The sequence below is a fragment of the Bos mutus genome, chromosome 6, assembly GCF_027580195.1.
Source record: "Bos mutus isolate GX-2022 chromosome 6, NWIPB_WYAK_1.1, whole genome shotgun sequence".
Lineage (NCBI taxonomy): Eukaryota > Metazoa > Chordata > Mammalia > Artiodactyla > Bovidae > Bos > Bos mutus.
Genome location: NC_091622.1, coordinates 84,403,827 through 84,425,973, shown reverse-complemented (window position 1 = coordinate 84,425,973; position 22,147 = coordinate 84,403,827). Strand labels below are relative to the sequence as shown.

Below are 22,147 nucleotides of genomic sequence, written 5' to 3'. Positions count from 1 at the left end.
GTGTTCACGCTTGTCATCTCCTGTTCGATCTCTTCCAATTAACCTTGATTCATAGGCCTAACATTCCAGGTTCCTATGCAATATTGTTCTTTACAGCATTGGACTTTACTTTCACCACCAGTTCAGGTCAGTTCAGTTGCTCAGTCATGTCCGATTCATTGCAACCCCATGAACGGCAGCACGCCAGGCCTCCCTGTCCATCACCAACTCCTGGAGTTCACTCAAACTCACATCCATCCAGTCGGTGATGCCATCCAGCCACCTCATCCTCTGTCATCCCTACTCCTCCTGCCTTCAATCTTTCCCAGAATCAGGGTCTTTCTAATGAGTCAGCTCTTCGCATCAGGTGGTCCAAAGTATTGTAGTTTCAGCTTCAACATCAGTCCTTCCATGAAAACCCAGGACTGATCTCCTTTAGGATGGACTGGTTGGATCTCTTTGCAATCTAAGTGACTTTCACAAGTCTTTTTTGACTCCACAGTTCAAAAGCATCAACTCTTCAGTGCTCAGCTCTCTTTATGGTCCAACTCTTCCATCCATGCTTGACTACTGGAAGAATCATAGCTTTCACTAGAAGGACCATGGCAAATAGATGGGGAAACAATGGAAACAGTGACAGACTTCATTTTGGGGGCTCCAAAATCACTGTGGATAGACTGCAGCCATGAAATTAAATAAGCACCAGGTTCCATCAGTGTCTCTTAAACATCACATCTTATTTCTTTGCTATATTATCTGCAATGTTATCAAAGCTTACAATGTACTTATCTTGTCCATGACCACAATTTCCAATATCATTTACCATTAATTTCATATTTATATGTACTTAATGATGCAGTTTATATTTTAATAGAGTATATCTATTTCTTTTATTGAATTTTTATCTGATATTTTGTTTCTGCATCTGTCTTGGAACTTCTGTCAGTATTATTTGTTTTCCTGAGATATATTCAGAGGTACTTATTCCTTATATTCCTGTGTATTAGGAAAGATTTGCCTTTTTTTTTTTTAAAATGAAAGGGCAGCAGGGCTTTGTTTATTTTTTTATGTTGTATAGTTCTCTTCCTCAAAACTTTTTACATACTTTCCCATGATTTTCTACAATATAATGTTCTATATTCTCTATCAATGATGATTGCACTTTGGTGTGGATAAATAACTTCCCTCCTTCACAATACCAAGGAAATCTTGCTTCTATGTCAGCCATTCAAAGCCTTCAACCAAAATCCTGTTGGGGTTTTCTGTTCCTTGACAGAAGTTAGAAGGGGTAGTGTTCTATGCATTGCCATCCTTCCATCTCACCACTACATGTGCAGCCCTCCGTTATTGTTGTTGTTCAGTCACCCAGTCATGTCTACTCTTTGCAACCCCATGAACTGCAGCATGCCAGGGCTCTCTGTTCCTGACCATCTCCCAGAGTTTGTCCAAGTTCATATTCATTTTCAGTGTTGCCATCCAACTGACTCATCCTCTGATGCCCTCTTCTCCTTCTGCCCTCAATCTTTCCCAGTATCATAGGCTTTTCCAATGAGTTGTCTGTTCTCATCAGATGACCAAAATACTGGAGCTTCAGCTTCAACATCAGTCCTTCCAGTGAATATTCAGGGTTGATCTTCCTTATGATTGACTAGTTTGATCTCCTTGCTATCCAAGGGACTTTCAGGAGTCTTTTCTAGCACCACAGTTGAAGGCATCAGTTATTTGGCATTTTACCTTCTTTATGGTCCAGCTCTCACAATGGTATGGAACCACTAGGAAGACCATAGACTTGACTATTCAGACCTTTGTTAGCAGATTAATGTTTCTGCTTTTCAACACACAGCCCTCTTTAGCCTGAAGCAAAAATGCCAGCATCTGTTCAGTCTCAGGCCCTATTTCTTACCCAGAGGGTTGCATGAAGCTTTTTTGCTTTCATCTGACATGTCAGGACCATGAAGATCACAGACTGAAACCATTTCCTGTTACTGATGAAGTCTTGTTAACAATGACACTTCAGCCCAAACCTGGGGAAGAGTGAAGGAGTGGGGAAAGGGTTCCTTTTTCATAGACCTTCCCCTCCATGCTGCTTCCTGTCACTATCATGTTCCCAATACCACACTCAGCAAGTTAGATCAAAATTCTGTATTCTCAAGCTACACATTCTAATAATCATCCTATTTCTGTACTTTCAGAATGCTATTTTCAATTGGCAATTCTGTTCTCTCCCACTTCTAATAATTACTGAGACTATAAAGCATCCAACACTTTCAAACTGATGAACCATCACAGCTAGAAATATCTGAAGAGGAAACAAGTTTTCATATGCTTTTCATATTCTTGGTGATATCATTTATGACACAATTTATCATATAATTATGCAATATAATTTTAATAATATAAGTTGCTATTTATATATTCAATTTTAGCTATAAAGAGAATGCTATGAAGTTATCAAGAATTCACCACGATCAGCCTGTGAAACCCCTGGACCGAGCAGTCTTCTGGGTTGAGTTTGTCATGCGTCACAAAGGAGCCAAACACCTTCGACCAGCCTCCCATGACCTCAACTGGTTCCAGTACCACTCTTTGGATGTGATTGGCTTCCTGCTAGCTTGTGTGGCAACTGTTGCATTCCTGGTCACTAAATGTTGCCTGTTTTGTTACTGGAAGTTTGGTAAGACTGCAAAGAAGAAAAAGAGAGAATAGCTTTCTGCTTTTTTTAAAATATAAATTTATTTATTTTAATTGGAGGTTAATTACTTTATAATATTGTATTGGTTTTGCCATACTTCAACATGAATCTGCCACAGGTATACATGTGTTCCCCATCCCGAACCCACCTCCCTCCTCCCTCCTCATACCATCCCTCTGGGTCATCCCAGTGCTAGAAACCTTGAAAGAGTCCATCTGAATAATCCAGCCACTGATTTGAAAAGATTTCTCTCCTGTTCTTCTGGGTTCTTGTCCATTCCTAAAATTATCATGTCAAAGATCAAATACTCACTCCAAAAATTTGCCACATGATTCAGAATTAAGGTTTAAAATAATCTATTCTTTAAAAAGATACGACAAATGAATAAACATTTGGAAATTGTTACCATTAAAAACGTAGTGCTTTCCTTTATTCATTGCTTTTAGTTCAACCAGTTGAGATGTTGTTTGAGGCCTTAGGAGCATAATGATTAATTCTATTTCCATACTGATCAAGTTGAATATTTCCTGAATATCTAACATAATTTAGGGTTCAATATGCAATAATTATTTCATACTCTCTAAAAGAACTATACAAGGACTAATGTAGAGCACACTGTAGCCTGAGCTTCTTTGCCAGTCAGGAAAATCAGAAGCCTGTTAGGATTTCTACTCTGCTGTAAAGCACATTTTACACCACCAATTTTCTTCCATATCACACATTAGACTTTTTCCTTCTTGGAATACAAAACACTATTTTCTTGTCTTTCATTTGAAGACTATCCTTCCTTTGGATATTAATAGTGATAGTACTTCATTTGTATTATAATGCTTCTTGACTGCAGAGAACTAGCTGTTTATTGCATGTTGGCATGGCTATTGGGATGATGGACCAAAGTAAAATACCTACACTTTTAAACTAACTTAAGTACAATAAGGCTGTATATCATCCTGTTTATTTAACTTATACGTGGAGTGCATCATGTGAAATGTTGACCTGGTTGAATCACAAGTTGGAATCAAGATTACTGCAGAAGTATCAACTTCAGATACACAGATGATACCTCTCTAATGGCAGAAAGTAAAAAGGCCCTCTTAATGAGGGTGAAAGAGGAAAAGGTTGGCATGAAACTCAGCTTTAAAAAAGGTGAAAATCATGGCATCTGGTCCATCACTTCACACAAATAGAAAGGGGAAAAGTGGAAACAGTATTTTTTTTTTTTTTTTTGTCCTCCAAAACTATTGCTGGTGGTGACATGAAATTAAAAGACATTTGCTTCACAGAAGAAAAGCTGTGACAAACCTAGACAAAGGTCTACTAGTGAGGTTTTCCACATAGGCATGCATATATGTGAGAGTTGGACCATAAAGAAGGCCTAGCAGTGAAGAATTGATGCTAATTGTAGTGCTGGAGAAGATTCTTGAGAGTCCCTTGAACTGCAAGGAGATCAAACCAGTCAATCCTAAAGGAAATCAACCCTGAATATTGACTGGAAGGACAGATGCTAAAGTTTAATCTCCAATACTTTAGCCATCTGGTAAGAAGAGCCGATTCATTGGAAAAGACGCTGACTATGGGAAAGATGGAGGGAAAAAGGAGAAGGGGGTGGCAGAGGATGAGATGGTTAAATAGCATCACTGACTCAATGGACATAAATTTGAGAAAACACTGTAAGATTTTTGTAAGCCATCAGGCTTCCCTGCTGGCTTAGTGGTAAAGAATCTGCCTGCCAATGTAGAAGACTTGTGTTTGATTCCTGCGCCAGGCAGATCCCCCAGAGGAAGAAATTGCAACCCACTCGAGTATTCTTGCTGGGAAATCCCATGGACAGAGGAGCCTAGCAGACTACAGTCCATGGGATTGCACAGAGTTAGACATAACTTAGTAACCAAACAACAACAATGGGAAACAGTGAAGGACGGAAGAGATTGATGTGCTGCTGTCCATATGGTCACAAGAGTTGGACATGAACAACCACAAAAAAAATTACTTAATTTTAATCCTTCATTAATTTTACTTACAATATAAATATTGCAAAGAAGAAGCAAATTGTTTAGAGTTTCCACTGCAAATACTTTGGACAGAAAATGCACTTCTAATAAATGCTGTTTTCTATGGGGTTGATTTCTCCATCAGAAACTCAAGAGTTCATCCATTTCTTTCTTTTCCTTGGTCTCAGTATTTCTCCTGGTCCTCTCATGACCTGTTCTGTGAGCACTATTTTAAGCACAAGTACTGGCTTCTTATCAACTAGCATCAGCCTGAAACCTTCATCAAATATGAAGACAGTTGAATTTAAAAAGTAAAGTTGTCTCTAAAAACAGAATATTCTTTTTCTTTCCTTCTGTAATCCTGTAGGTGAATGTGGGGGGTTCTGCTCATGTCTTTGTTTTGAAATTCCACCAAATTCTCCATTTAAAAAATATTTCTTTATTTACTTTCTAAAAAAACTATCTTCAATATGCTTTCCAATAATTTGTTGACAAGGAAAAAAAAATATTCATTCTAACTCAGATGATGTTATGTATTAACCAAGTTCAGTAATGGTTTACCACGGACTTTGATATCTATAAATTAAAAAATAGACCTAAAATAACTAAGAACAAATATGTCTACCAAATGTAAAAATAGAGCAAATATAAAACTATCAGGATAAATAGAAATGATTTGGGCAATTATTTGTCTTTTTACAGATATTAGAACAAAGTAATCATAATTTATTATTAGCTGAGTAGTTAAATGTAAGGAAATATAGGAGCTAAAAATATGTTTTCTCAATTTTATGAAGCTTTGAATAATTAAATAATTATATTGCTTTAAGGAACAGAGCTTAAAAATGCAAGCACAGATGGAACTTGCTTAAAGATATTATGCATGCAATTACAGCAATAATATACCATAATCCTAATTATCATAGAAAATATGATAATAACCTTTCTTATAATTGTCTTTATTTTTTTAATTAAAAGATAATTGTTTTACAGAATTTTGTTGTTTTCTGTCAAACCTCAACATGAATCAGGTTTAGGTATACATATATCCCCTCCTTTTGAACCTCTCTCCCATCTCCCTCCCAATTCCACACCACTAGGTTGATATAGAGGCCCTGCTTGAGTTTCCTGAGCCATACAGCAAATTCCCTCTGGTTATCTATTTTACATATGGTAATGTAAGTTTCCATGTTACTCTTCCCATACATCTCACCCTCTCCTCCCCTCTCCCCATGTCCATAAGTCTATTCTCTATGTCTGTTTCTCCATTGCTGCCCTGCAAACAAATTCTTCAGTACCATTTTTCTAGATTCCATATATATATATGTGTGTTAGAATATGATATTTATCTTTTTCTTTCTGACTTACTTCACTCTGAAGAATAGGCTCTAGGTTCATCCACTTCATTAGAACTGACTCAAATGTGCTCCTTTTTATGGATGAGTAATATTCCATTGTGTGTATGTACCACAATTTATTTATCAATTTATTTGTTGATGGACATCTAGGTTACTTCCATGTTTTAGATATTGTAAATAGTGCTGCAATCAACAATGGGATACATGTGTCTTTTTCAATTTTGGTTTTCTCAAGATATAGGCCTAAGAGTGGATTTGCTAAATCATGTGGTGGTTTTATTCTTAGTTTTTAAAGGAATCTCCATACCATCTTCCATAGTGGCTTTTCAATTTACATTCCCATCAACAGTGCAAAAGCATTCCCTTTTCTCCATACTCTCTCTAGGACTTATTGTTTGTACACTTTTTGATGATGGCCATTGAGATGGGAATACTGGACCACCTGACCTGCCTCGAGAAACCTGTGTGCAGGTCAGGAAGCAACAGTTAGAACTGGACATGGAACAACAGACTGGTTCCAAATAGGAAAAGGAGTACGTCAAGGCTGTGTATTGTCCCTCTGCTTATTTAACTTATATGCAGAGTATAACATGAGAAACACTGGGCTGGAAGAAACACAAGGTGGAATCAAGATTGCCGGGAGAAATATCAATAACCTCAGATATGCAGATGACACCACCCTTATGGCAGAAAGTGAGGAGAAACTAAAAAGCCTCTTGATGAAAGTGAAAGAGGAGAGTGAAAAAGTTGGCTTAAAGCTCAACATTCAGAAAACTAAGGTCATGGCATCTGGCCCATCATTTCATTGGAAATAGATGGGGAAACAGTGGAAACAGTGTCAGACTTTGTTTTTTGGGCTCCAAAATCATTGCAGATGGTGACTGCAGCCATGAAATTAAAAGACACTTACTCCTTGGAAGGAAAGTTATGATCAACCTAGAGAGCATATTGAAAAGCAGAGACATTACTTTTCCAACAAAGGTCCATCTAGTCAAGGCTATGGTTTTTCCAGTGGTCATGTATGGATGTGAGAGTTGAACTGTGAAGAAAGCTGAGTACTGAAGAACTGATGCTTCTGATGTATGGTGTTGGAGTCTTCTGATGTATGGTGTTGGAGAAGACTCTTGAGAGTCCCTTGGACTGCAAGGAGATCCAACCAGTCCATTCTAAAGGAGATCAGTCTTGGGTGTTCATTGGAAGGACTGATGCTAAAGCTGAAACTCCAATACTTTGGCCACCTCATGCGAAGAGTTGACTCAGTGGAAAAGACCCTGATGCTGGGAGGGATTGGGGGCAGGAGGAGAAGGGGACGACAGAGGATGAGATGGCTGGATGGCATCACTGACTCGATGGACGTGAGTCTGAGTGAACTCCGGGAGTTGGTGATGGACAGGGAGGCCTGGCCTGCTGCAATTCATGGGGTCGCAAAGAGTCGGACACGACTGAGCAACTGAAATGAACTGAACTGAACTGAATTGAATAATGAGTGATGTGAAGCATCTTTTCATGTGCTTGTTAGCCATCTGTATGTCTTCTTTGGAGAAATGTCTCTTTAGGTCTTTTTCCCACTTTTTCATTGGGTTGTTTGTTTTTCTTGTATTGAGTTGTATGAGCTGCTTGTATATTTTGGAAAGTAATCCTTTGTCTGTTGTTTCATTTACTATTATTTTCTCCCATTCTGAGGGTTGTCTTTTCAACTGGTTTATAGTTTCCTTTGCTGTGCAAAAGCTTTTAAGTTTAATTGGTCCCACTTGTTTACTTTTGCTTTTATTTCCATTACTCTAGGAGGTGGGTCATAGAGGATCTTGCTTTGATTTATGTATTCGAGTGCTCTGTCTATGTTTTCCTCTTAGAGTTTTATAGTTTCTGGTCTTACATGGAGCTCATTAACCAATTTTGAGCTTATCTTTTTGTATGGTGTTAGAAAGTGTTCTAAATTAATTCTGTTACATGTAGCTGTCCGGTTTTTCCAGAATCATTTATTGAAGAGGCTGTTTTTGTCCCATTGTATATTCTTGCCTCCTTTGTCAAGAATAAGGTACCCATATATGCATGGGTTTATTTCTGGGCTTTCTATCTTGTTCCATTGGTCTATATTTCTGTTTTTGTGCCTGCACCATGCTGTCTTGATGACTGTAGCTTTGTAGTATAATCTGAAGTCAGGAAGCTTGATTCCTCCAGCTCCATTCTTCTTTCTTAAGACTGCTTTGGCTATTTGGGGGTCTTTTGTGTTTACATATGAACTGTGATTTTTTTTGTTCTTTTTCTGTGAAAAATGCCATTGGTGATTTGATAAGGATTGCATTGAAACTGTAGATTGCATTTGGTAGTATAGTCATTTTCATAATATTGATTCTTCCTATCCAGAAGTATGGACTGTCTCTCCATCTGTTTATGTCATCTTTGATTTCTTTCATCAGTGTCTTAAAATTTTCTGTGTACAGTTCTTTTGTCTCTTTGGGTAAGTTTATTCCTTGATATTTTATTCTTTTTGTTGAAATGGTAATTGGGTTGATTCCTTAATTTCTCTTTCTGATTTCTCAGTGTTATTACATAAAATGCAAGTGATTTCTGTGTATTGATTTTGCAACTTTGCTAAATTCACTGATTAGCTCTAGTAATTTTCTGATACTATCTTTAGGGTTTTCCATGTACAGTATCATGTCATCTACAAACAGTGAGAGCTTTACTTCTTTTTTTCTGATCTGGATTCCTTTATCTATTTTTTTCTACTCTGAATGTTATAGCTAGGACTTCCAGAACTATGTTGAATAATAGTGATGAGAGTGGACACCCTTCTCTTTTTCCTGATCTTAGAGGGAATGCTTTCAGTTTTTCACCATTGAAAATAATGTTTGCTATAGGCTTATCATATATGGCCTTTACTATGTTGAGGTAGATTCCTTCTATGCCCATTTTTAAAAGAGTTTTCATTATAAATGGGTGCTAAATTTTGTCAAAGACTCTTTCTTCATCTATTGAGATTATCATATGGCTTTTATCTCTCAATTTGTTAATATGATGTATCACATTGATTGATTTCTATATAGTAGAATCCTTGCATCCCTGGAATAAACCCAACTTGATAATGGTGTATGAGCTTTTTGATGTTTTGCTGAATTCTGTCTGCTAAAATTTTGTTGAGGATTTTTGCATCTATGTTCATCAGTGATATTGGCCTATAGTTTTTTTTTTCTGTGTTGTCTTTGTTTGGTTTTGGTATCAAGGTGATACCTTGTAGAATGAGTTTGTAAGTGTTCCTTCCTCTGCAATTTTTTGAAGGAGTTTTAGGAGGACAGACATTATATCTTCTCCAAATGTTTGATAGAACTCTCCTGTAAAGCCATCTGGTACTGGGCTTTTGATTTGGGGGAATTTTTTGTTTTTTTTTTTAATCACAGCTTCAATGTCAGTGCTTGTAATGGGGTTGTTCATAATTTCTATTTCTTCCTGGTTCAGTCTTGAAAGATTGAACTTTTCTAAGAATCTGTCCATTTCTTCCAGACTATCTACTTTTTTACCATATAGTTGTTCCTAATAGTCTCTTACAACCCTTTGTGTTTCTGCATTGTCTTTTGTAACCTCTCTTTTTTCATTTCTAATTTTGTTGATTTGATTCTTCTCTTTTTTTCTTGATGAGTCTGGCTAAAGGTTTGTCATTTTGTTTATCTTCTCAAATAACCAGTTTTTAGTTTTATTAATCTTTATTATTATTTCTTTCATGTTTTTTTTCACATATTTCTGTTGTGATCTTTATGATTTTTTTCCTTCTACTAATTTCTTCTTCTTCTTCTTTTTCCACTTGTTTTAGGTGTGAAGCTAGATTGTCTATTTGATGTTTTTCTTGTTTCTTGAGGTATGGTTGTATTGCTATAAACTTCCCTCTTAGAACTGCTCTTGCTGCATCACATAGGTTTTGAGTTGTTATGTTTTCATTGTCATTTGTTTCTAGAATTTTTTTTATTTCCCTTTTGATTTCTTCAGTAACCTGTTAGTTATTTAGAAACGTGTTGTTTAATTTCCATGTGTTTGTGTTTCTTACAGCTTTTTTCTTCTAATTGATACCTAGTCTCCTAGTGCTGTGGTCAGAGAAGATGACTGATATGATTTCAATTTTCTTAAATTTACTGAGGTTTGATTTGTGACCCAGGATGTTGTCTATCCTGGAGGACGTTCCACGTGCACTTGAGAAGGAGGTGTATTCTTCTGCATTTGGATGGAATGTCCTGAAGATATCAATGAGATCCATCTCATCTAATGTATCATTTAAGACTTATGTTTCCTTATTAATTTTCTGTTTTGATGATCTGTCCTTTGGTGTGAGTGGGGTGTTAAATTCTCCTACTATTATTGTGTTACTTCAATTTTTCCTTTTATGTCTGTTAGTGTTTGTCTTATTTATTGAGCTTCTCCTATGTTGGGTGCATAGATATTTACAATTGTTATGTTTTCCTCTTGGATTGATCCCTTGATCACTATGTAGTGTCTTTCCTTGTCTCTTGTAGTATTCTTTATTTTAAGGTCTATTTTGTCTGATATGAGAATTGCTACTCCAGCTTTCTTTTACTTCTCATTTGATGGAAGATATTTTTCCATCCTCTTACTTTCAATTTATATATATCTTTAGGTCTGAAGTGGGTTTCTTGTAAACAGCATATATATGAGTCTTGTTTTTATATCCATTCAGAAAGTCTGTGTCTTTTGGTTTGAGGATTTAATCCATTTACATTTAAAGAAATTACTGATATGTGTATTCCTATTGCCATTTTCTTAATTATTTGGAGCTGATTTTGTAGATCTTATTCTTCTCTTGTATTTATTGACTATATAAGTCCCTTCAACATTTGTTGTAAAATTGGTTTGGTGCTATTGAATTCTCTTAACTTTTGCTTGTCTAAAAAGCTTTTTATTTCTCCATCAATTTTGAATTAGATCCTTGCCAGGTACAGTAATCTTGGCTGTGGGTTTTTACCTTCCTGTACTTTAAATATATCCTGCCATTCCCTTCTGGCCTGCAAGAGTTTCTGCTGAAAGATCAACTGTTAAACGTATGGGATTTCCCTTGTATGTTACTTGTTGCTTTTCTCTTGCTGCTTTTTTTTTTTTTTTTCAATTTTATTTTATTTTTTTAAACTTTACATAATTGTATTAGTTTTGCCAAATATCAAAATGAATCCGCCACAGGTATACTGTTTCCCCATCCCGAACCCTCCTCCTCCTCCCTCCCCATACCATCCCTCTGGGCCGTTGCACCAGCCCCAAGCATCCAGCATTGCATCGAACCTGGACTGGCAACTCGTTTCCTACATGATATTTTACATGTTTCATTGCCATTCTCCCAAATCTTCCCACCCTCTCCCTCTCCCACAGTCCATAAGACTGTTCTATACATCTTGCTGCTTTTAATAGTCTTTCTTTGTGTTTAGTCTTTGTTAGTTTGATTAGCATGTGTCCTGGCATGTTTCTCCTTGGGTTTATCCTGAGTGACTCTGTGTCTCTTGAACTTGATTGACTCTTTCCTTTTCCATGTTGGGGAAATTTTCAGCTATAATCTCTTCAAAAATTTTCTCACACCCTTTCTTTTTCTCTTCTTCTTCTGGGACCCCTATACTTCGAATGTTGGTGTATTTGATATTGTCCCTGAGGTCTCTGAGATTATCCTCACTTCTTTTCTTTTATTTTTCTTTTTTTATTTATTTATTATTAGTTACTTTAATATATTGTATTAGTTTTGCCATACATCAACATGCATCTGCCACAGGTATACACGTGTTCCCCATCCTGAACCCCCTTCCCACCTCCCTCCCCATACCATCTCTCTGGGTCATCTCAGTGCACCAGCCCCAAGCTTCCTGTATCCTGCATCAAACCTGGACTGGCGATTTGTTTCACATATGATACTATACATGTTTCAATGCCATTCTCCCAAATTATCCCCCCACCCCCCACTCTCCCATAGAGGCCAAAAGACTGTTTTATACATCTGTGTCTTTTTTGCTGTCTCGCATACAGGGTTGTCGTTATCATCTTTCTAAATTCCATATATATGCATTAGTATACTGTACTGGTGTTTTTCTTTCTGGCTTACTTCACTCTGTATAATAGGCTCCAGTTTCATCCACCTCATTAGAACTGATTCAAATGTATTCTTTTTAATGGCTGAGTAATACTCCATTGTGTATATGTACCACAGCTTTCTTGTCCATTCATCTGCTGATGGACATCTAGGTTGCTTCCATGACCTGGCTATTATAAACAGTGCTGCGATGAACATTGGGGTACATGTGTCTCTTTCAATTCTGGTTTCCTCGGTGTGTATGCCCAGCAGTGGGATTGCTGGGTCGTATGGCAGTTCTATTTCCAGTTTTTTAAGGATTTTCCACACTGTTCTCCATAGTGGCTGTACTAGTTTGCATTCCCACCAACAGTGTAAGAGGGTTCCCTTTTCTCCACACCCTCTCCAGCATTTATTGCTTGTAGACTTTTGGATTGCAGCCATTCTCACTGGTGTGAAATGGTACCTCATTGTGGTTTTGATTTACATTTCTCTGATAATGATTGATGTTGAGCATTTTTTCATGTGTTTCTTAGCCATCTGTATGTCTTCTTTGGAGAAATATCTATTTAGTTCTTTGGTCCATTTTTTGATTGGGTCATTTATTTTTCTAGAATTGAGCTGTAGGAGTTGCTTGTATATTTTTGAGATTAGTTGTTTGTCAGTTGCTTCATTTGCTATTATTTTCTCCCATTCTGAAAGCTGTCTTTTCACCTTGCTTATAGTTTCTTTTGTTGTGCAGAAGCTTTTAATTTTAATTAGATCCCATTTGTTTATTTTTGCTTTTATTTCCAATATTCTGGGAGGTTGGTCATAGAGGATCCTGCTGTGATATATGTCGGAAAGTGTTTTGCCTATCTTCTCCTATAGGAGTTTTATAGTTTCTGGTCTTATGTTTAGATCTTCAATCCATTTTGAGTTTATTTTTGTGTATGGTGTTAGAAAGTGTTCTAGTTTCATTCTTTTACAAGTAGTTGACCAGTTTTCCCAGCACCACTTGTTAAAGAGATTGTCTTTTCTCCATTGTATATTCTTGCCTCCTTTGTCAAAGATAAGGTGTCCATAGGTGTGTGGGTTTATCTCTGAGCTTTCTATTTTGTTCCATTGATCTATATTTCTGTCTTTGTGCCAGTACCGTACTGTCTTGATGACTGTGGCTTTGTAGTAGAGCCTGAAGTCAGGCAGGTTGATTCCTCCAGTTCCATTCTTCTTTCTCAAGATTGCTTTGGCTATTTGAGTTTTTTTTTGTATTTCCATACAAATTGTGAAATTATTTGTTCTAGCTCTGTGAAAAATACCATTGGTAGCTTGATAAGGATTGCATTGAATCTGTAGATTGCTTTGGGTAATATACTCATTTTCACTATATTGATTCTTCCGATCCATGAACATGATATATTTCTCCATCTATTAGTGTCCACTTTGATTTCTTTCATCAGTGTTTGTAGTTTTCTATATACAGGTCTTTAGTTTCCTTAGGTAAATATATTCCTAAGTATTTTATTCTTTTTATTGCAATGGTGAATGGAATTGTTTCCTTAATTTCTCTATTTTCTCATTATTAGTGTATAGGAATGCTCACTTCTTTTCATTCTTTTTACTTTATACTGTTCTTCAGAAGTTATTTCCACCATTTTATCTTCTAGCTCACTGACTCTTTCTTCTGTTTCAGATATTCTGTTATTTATTCCTTCTAGAGTATTTTTAATTTCAGTAATTGTGCTGTTTTCCTCTGTATGATTATCCTTTAATCCTTCTAGTTCTTTGTTATTTGATTCTTGTACTTTGTCCATTTTGTTTTCAACGTTTTTGATCGTCTTTACTTGATTATTCTGAATTCTTTTTCAGGTAGTTTGCCTATTTCCTCATTATTTATTTGGACTTCTGTGTTTCTAGTTTTTTCCTTCATTGTGTAGTATTTCTCTGCCTTTTCCTCTTTTTTTTTTTTTTTTAGCTCATTGTGTTTGAGGTCTTCTTTTCCATGGCCTCAAGATTGAATTCTTTCTTCCTTTTGGTTTCTTCCATCCTAAGCTTGGTCCAGTGGTTTGTGTAAGCTTATAGAGTGAGATTTGTGCGGAATTGTTTTTTGGTTTGTTTGCTTTTCCTCTGATGGACAAGGTTGAGAGAGGTGTTAATCCTGTCTGCTGATGACTGGGTTTGTATTTTGTTTTGCTTGTTGTTTAGATGTACAGGGTGCTACTGGTGGTTGGGTGATGCCGGGTCTTGCATTCAGGTGGTTTCCTTTGTGTGAGTTCTCACTATTTGATACTCCCTAAGGTTAGTTCTCTGGTAGTCTAGGGTCTTGGAGTCAATGCTCCCACTCCAAAGTCTCAGGGCTTGATCTCTGGTCAGGAATGAAGATTCCACAAGTGGTTTGTTATGGCATTAAGTAAGATTAAAACAAATACCCCAAAAAGAGAAATCAAAAATGAATCCCTGATGGATGGCAGTTACAAAATCAGGCAAATAATATTTAAAATAATGAAATATACATATATACATATACACCCACAAGCAAAATCAAAACAGTCCAACTAAATAAAGTACAGTAGATTGACCCAGCAAACAAAGGAAACCAAAAATTACATCTACCAGTTAAGAGCAAAACTAAATAAAGCACAAACTGGAAAGCAAAACTAAAGCAAGGTGCCAAGAGGGGAATAAATGAAGACAAAACTAACAAATATGTTGAGAGGAAAGGGAAGAAAGAAGAAAATGAAAGAATAGATATGCAAAGTTAAATAGAGGTAGATAAAGATTTGTATACATTAAAAATTAACTGCAAGGGGAAAATAACAATAGAAAATCAAGCAAAGAAATAAATGTAAAAAATATAATAATATATTTAAAAATTAAAATTAAAGAAGAAAAAAGAAAAAAAAAAGGAAGAAAGAAAACAACAAAAAAAGGAAAGCTCCACAGAACTGCAAAAGCCCAATGTAGAAGAAGAGTTTTAATACAGCAATTAAAAAAAAAAAAAAAAAGTGACTTAAAAAAAATAAAAAAGCTCAAAAGCTTAATTAGATTTCATAGTGCCAATAACTGCCAGAGTCCTTTTCCTTGCTGGGAGTCACAGTTGGGGTAGTTCAGATTCTAATCTGGTACGAGTCCTGTGTGTTCTTGCCTCCAATGTCCACAGCTATCAGAACTAGTGCATTTTCTTTTGTGGGAGCTCTCAATGTCCTTTATTATATTCCATAGACCCAGAGCCTGCCTAGTTGATCGTGTGGATTTAATCTGGCGTTTGTACAGCTGGTGGGAAGGTTTTAGGCCTTCTTCCTTAGCCTCACTACTGCCTGGGTTTCAATTGTGGTTTTATTTCCACCTCTGCATGTGGGTAGCCACTGGAGTTTGCTCCTGAGGCTTCCCTGGAGGACTTGTGTCTGCCCCCATCAGGACCAGGTGTGGAGGCAGTGCTGCTGCTTGGGTTGCTGGGGTTCTGGCTGCACCAGGTACTCAGGGGAATTGCTGGCTAGGGAAGCAGGAAATATAATGCTCTAGAAGGGTATGACTTCACTTTCACTTTTCACTTTCAGGCATTGGAAAAGAAAATGGCAACCCACTCCAGTGTTCTTGCCTGGAGAATCCCAGGGATGGCAGAGCCTGTTGGGCTGCCGTCAATGGGGTCGCACAGAATCGGACACAACTGAAGCGACTTAGCAGCAGTAGCAGAAGGGTATGGCAACCAGTATTGGCCAGTACACTCCAGGATTCTTGCTTGGAGAACCTCCTCCCCCCAACCCCGACAAAGAAGTGTGGCAGGCCACAGTCCACAGGTTCACAAAGAGCTGGACACAACCAAAGCAACACTGTGTGCATACACACAAGATTTTTTTTTGCCTGTGACAGCTGTGCCCCAGTGAGGGTTAAGCATGAAGGTGGCACAACTGCTTAGTTTGCAGGGATCCAGGGGGCACCAAGTGTGCAGGGACATGGACTGCCTCCGCCACTGGAGTTATGGCCCCATCAGAGTGTTTTTTAGAGCCTCTTATAGCTGGTGATCAGAAGGCCTCAGAATTCTTTCTCTGTAGCTCTCCCCATTCAGGCACTTAGAGGGTTTTCTTGCCTAGGGCCCTTCTCTGTTGTTTAACACGTCAGGCACATAGAGTGGCCCCCCTGGCTGGGGTCCTACTCATCAGGTCCGTGCATCAGGCACTTAAAGTGGAACTCTAGGTAGGTTCCTACTCTATAGTTCAGTGCATCAGGCATTTGATGGGCCAGCCTCTCTATTGTTCAGCTGCTGATGCTGGCATGTCCGGAGAGAGAAGCTATGGTGATGGCTCCACCCCCGCTATGCGTGATCCAGCAGTATCGCCTTGCTTCCATGGCTGCCCGGCTTTCCTCCACAGGCACTTCCTACCACAATCGCCTCCCTCATATCCCCTCATTTCATCTCTCCACAATCAACAGCAACCCTAGCCCTGGGATTGCTCCGCAATCCCTAAACCCCAGCTCCCAGCCGCTGCACCTTCCAGGGGACCTGCATCCCTGTCTGGGTATGTATGGCTGCAGCAAGGGCTGTCTGATTCTCATTCCATTTAGGCTGCCACAGATCAGCTGTTTCACTCTCAGCCTTAAATATTTGTCCTCCGACCCAGACAATTGCCCTGATGTGGAGATCAGACCCCTGCTTCAGTTCCTCCACCCACTGAGGGCAAGCCCAGTCCTACTAACACTCCTGTTTTTCTCCCTAGTTTCTTCATCCTACCGAGTTTTGCGTGGTTCTATATATTCTTTCCCTCTGGTCAGGTACTCCTGTCCACTCTCAGCTGGTGTTCTGCATGCACTGCCATGTCTGAAGGTGTATTCTTGATGTGCCATGGAGAGAGATGTACTCCTCACCTACCTACTCCTCCTCCATCTTGTACTCCATCTCTATAATAGCCTTTAAATCATAGCTTAATCTTTGGTCATTTTATGCCAAACTCAAGATATCTCTTTGCTTTTCATTAATATACAATAGTGTTAACATAAAAGAATTTAAGTAACTCAGGATTTAGGTATCTCATTTCTGAATTTTCTGAGTTTATTCAAAAGAATCACTCTGACAACTAAATGCATATATTCTATCTTCTAGCCAAAGCTTTTCTAAAACACAAATATTTACTTTTCGATATATCATTATGGGGCTTTTCAGGTGATGCTGGTGATAGAGAACCTGCCTGTCAAAGCAGGAGACAGAAATGGGTTTGATCGCTGGGTCGCGAAGATTGCCTGAAGGAGAGCATGGCAACCCACTCCAATATTCTTGCCTGGAGAATCCCATGGACTGAAGAGCTTGGCTGGCTACAGTCCACAGGGTTGCAAAGACTCAGACGTGACTGAAGTGACTTAGCACATATATACATCATTATATTCATTATATTAAAAATCTGACAATAATTTTAGGTATGCAAAGGCTAAACCTTTGTAAAATTTACATTTTTCAAGTTTAAGTGCTAATAAAAACTATTTATTTGGAGTTTCATGACCTCTGGCTCTCATAGTTAAAGTAACATGCTTTAAAATATCTTTACTTAACAATTCACGTGTGATTATATTATGAAATCCTGCTCAAGTTTTTCTGGATCATGATAATCTAAAATGCTAATGCTAATAGGTAGACACAAGTTTCTTTGCTCCTGTGTGTACACACACACACACACACATATATATATATATATAACCACAAGGTCATGCTCTATATGCTATAAAAAAAAGCTATTCATGCAGTGTCATGCTTTGATTGTTAAACTTACTTGCCTTTTATGATAAGGGAAACATTTGCTTCTACTATGTTCTATATATTTTACCAGAGATAATTTTCCTGCAGACTCAGATTGACCATATTGCCTAAATTAATGGAAGTATCAACTGTGATATTCTAAATGGTAATAAAGTTGGGATTTAGAAGGATCTGCTGCCTGTAGAGCAGAAAACATAAGTTCTGCAGGGTACATGAATTGCTGCCTACCTTCTTCTGCTTTTCAATTTTATTTTCTCCCCAGGTTCTTTGCTTCTGAATCTCATTCCAGCTCTACCATGGTTCTAGATTCTTTCTCTAAACTTTGCCAGATATACTGAGATCCTATCTCTCATTCTCAGTTACTGCCATTTATTTTCCCCCAAAATAGTCCTTCATACATTTAGATGTATTTCCTTCATATATAATATCAGTGTCAAAATGACACCATGAAATTCAGGTATCTACCTTTCACACTTAATGTAATTTTCAGATGTAAACCACGATTCTTCATGGAGGGAAACCACAACAGCTGCGTACGTGCCCTCTATATTGATGCAGATTCACCAGGATTTCTTTCCATCCATAGAGAAAATATTCATTCCATGTGTAAAATATTTTATAAAGAAAGTTTATTTCTACAAACTTTCTATAATGGTTGAGAAATTTTGATTTACAAGCTATAAATGCTTTCATTTCCTCACTATGCTTAATAAAATATAAGTTATGTTTAAGTTCTAACTCATAATGACAGAAAGCAAAGAGGAAATAAAGAATCTCTTGATGAAAGTGGAAGAAGAGAATGAAAATGCTGGCTTAAAACTCAACACTCAAGAAACTAGGATCATGGCATCTGGTCCCATAACTTCATTGCAAACAGATGGGGGAAAAGTGGAAACAGTGTAGATTTTATTTTCTTGGGCTCCCAAATCAATGAAGATGGTGACTTCAGTCATTAAATTAAATGATGCTTGCTCTTTGAGTGTAAAGCTATGACAAACCTAGACAGTGTATTAAAAAGTGAAGACATCACTTTGCTGATAAAGGCCCATATAGTCAAAGCTATGGTTGTCCCTGGAGAAGGTGATGGCACCCCACTCCAGTACTCTTGCCTGGAAAATCCCATGGATGGAGAAACCTGATGGGCTGCAGTCCATGGGGTCGCTAGGAATCAGACACGACTGAACGACCTCACTTTCATGTTTTAACTTTCATGCATTGGAGAAGGAAATGGCAACCCACTCCAGTGTTCTTGCCTGGAGAATCCCAGGGATGGGGGAGCCTGGTGGGCTGCCATCTATGGGGTCGCACAGAGTCAGACACGACTGAAGCGACTTAGCAGCAGCAGCATGGTTGTCCCAGTAGTCATGTATGAATGTGAGATTTGGAACATGAAGAAGGCTGAACACTGAAGAATGAAAGCTTTCTAATTCTAATGCTGGAGAAGACTTTTGAGAGTCTCTTGGACAGCAAAGAGATAAAACCAGTCAAACCTAAAGGAAATCAACCCTGAGTATTCATTGAAATGATTGATGCTGAAGGTGCAACTCCAATACTTTAGCCACTTGATGTGAAGAGTTTACTCTTTGGAAAAGACTGAGGGCAGGAGGAGTAGGGGGTGACAGAGGATGAGATGGTTGATTGACATCAGTGACTCAGTAGACATGTGTTTGAGCAAAGTCCAGGAGATAGGGAAGGACAGTGAGGCCTAATGTGCTGCAGTTCATGGGGTTGCAAGGAGTCAGACAGGACTGCTCAACTGAAAAACAGCATCACCTCACACCATTCAGAATGGCTATTATCAGAAAATCTACAAGCAATAAATGCTAGAGAGAGAATGAAGAAAAGGGAGCCCTCTTGCATTGTTGGTTGGAATGTAAGTTGATACGGACACTACGGAGAGCAATATACATGTTCCTTAAAATACTAAAAATAGAATTACCATAAGATCAGCAATTCCACATTGATCATATATTCTAAGAAAAGCATATGTGAAAAAGATATATGCACCTCAAATGTCATTGCAGCACTATTTACTAATACAATACCCAGAACATAGAAGCAACCTAAATGCCCATCAGCAGATGAATGGATAAAGAAGGTGTGGTACATATATATAATGGAATATTACTCAACCACAAAAAGACATGTAACTGGATCATTTGTAGAAAGGTGGATTGACCTGGAGTATGTCATTTGGAGTAAAGTAATACAGAGGAAAAATAAATATCATTTATTAATGCATACATGTGGAATCTAAAAAATAAAATGGTACAGATTAATCTATTTGCAGGCCAGGGGTAGAGATGCAGACATAGAGAATAGACACGTGGACTTGGGAGGGGGATGAATTGGGAAATTGGGTTTGACTTATGTACCCTAACATGTGTAAAACAGATAAATAGTGGAAACCTGTTGTATAGTGTAGGGGGTTCAGCTTGGTTCTCTGCAGTGACTTAGATGGTGGGATGGGGGTTCACAAAGAGGTCCAAGAGGGAGGGTACATATGTATAAATATAGCTGGTTCACTTTATTGTACAACAAAAACTAACACAACAATATAAAGCAACTATACACCAATAAAAATTTTGGAAAAGAAATAAAACTATCACTGTTTATGGAAAACATGATACTATGTATAGAAACTCCTAAAGATGCTATGCAAAGCTACTAGATCTTAGGAATGAATTTGTTAAATAAACAAGATACAGAATTAACACACAGAAATTTGTTGTATTTCTATACACCAGCAATGAATAATCAGAAAGAAATTAAAGAAAAAATCCCATTATCATTTCATCAAAAAGAATAAAATATCTAGGAATAATCCTACCAAGGAAGCAAAAGACCTGTGCTCTGAACAGGATAAGACACTGATGAAATAAAGATGACACAATAAGATGGAAAGAATTGGAAGAATCAATATTATAAAAATTACTATAGTACTCAAGGTAATCTACAGATTCAATGCAATCCCTACCAAATTACCAAGTATATTTTTCATAAACTAGAACAATTTTAAAAAATTATGCATACAGAAAAGTCCCTGAATGATCAAAGCAATTTTGAGAAAGAAGAACAGAGGTGGAGGAATAAGATGACTCCCTGACTTCAGGCTCTACTACAAAGCTACAGAATCAAGACAGTATGGTACTGAGGCATAGACCAATGAAACAGGATAGAAAGTTCAAAAATAACCCAACAGACCTATTGTTAATTAATCTATGACAAAGGAGCAAGACTACAATGGAGAACAGACTGGCTATTCAATAAGTGGCACTGGGAAAACTGGATAAATATATGTAAAGGAATGAAAGAACATTATTTGACATCATACAAAAAAATAAACTCAAAATGTATTAAAGACCAATGTAAGACTGAACACCAAAACATTCTCTGAATAAATTACAATGATATCTTTTTTTGATATATTTCCTAGAGTAATGGAAATGAAAACAAAACTAACAAATGGGATCAAATTAAACTCAAAAGCTGTTGCACAGCAAAGCAGAACATAAGCAAAATGGGAAGGCAACCATTAGAGTGGGAGGAAATATTTGCAAATGAAGAAACTGACAAGGGATTAATCTCCAAAATATTGCAGCAGCACAGATAAACCTGGAGGTATCATACTAAGTGAATAAGGAATACAGAGAAAGACAACTATCACATTGTTTTATGTGCAATCTAAAAAAAAAAAGATACAAATGAACTTCAGTTCAGTTCAGTTCAGTCGCTCAGTCGTGTCCGACTCTTTGTGACCCCATGAATTGCAGCACACCAGGCCTCCCTGTCCATCACTAGCTCCCAGAGTTTACCCAAAGTCATGGCCATCGAGTTGGTGATGCCATCTCATCCTCTGTTGTCCCTTTCTCCTCCTGCCCCCAATCCCTCCCAGCATCAGAATCTTTTCCAATGAGTCAACTCTTCACATGAGGTGGCCAAAGTATTGGAATTTCAGCTTTAGCATCAGTCCTTCCAAAGAACCCCCAGGACTGATCTCTTTTAGAATGGACTGGTTGGATCTCCTTACAGTCCAAGGGACTCTCATGAGTCTTCTCCAACACCAAAACTTGTTTACAAGCAAAAACAGACTAACACACTATAAAACAAACTTATGGTTAGAAAAGAGGTAAGGTGGGGGGAGCAATAAATTGGGAGTTGGGATTAGCATATACAAGCTACTGTTTAAAATAGATGAACCAACAAGGACTTACTATATGGCACAGGAAATTCTGCTCAATATTCTGTAGCAATGTAAATGCAAAAAGAATTTTAAAAAGATTTTAAAATATGTATTTTATTTAAAATAGAAATTTTAAAAAGAATAAAAATAAAAACCATATATAA

The 22,147-nt window shown here is 37.5% G+C and overlaps 1 protein-coding gene across 1 annotated transcript in view; it reads left to right on the top strand.

Annotated features, from left to right (window-relative positions):
* Positions 1-2,685, top strand: part of LOC102273603 (UDP-glucuronosyltransferase 2C1-like) — a 28,859-nt gene extending 26,174 nt beyond the window's left edge. The window contains exon 6 of the mRNA XM_070372960.1: positions 2,406-2,685. Within this exon, the coding sequence (XP_070229061.1) occupies positions 2,406-2,685 (280 nt within the window). The remainder of the gene's footprint in view (positions 1-2,405) is intronic.
* The last annotated feature ends 19,462 nt before the right edge of the window (positions 2,686-22,147 follow it).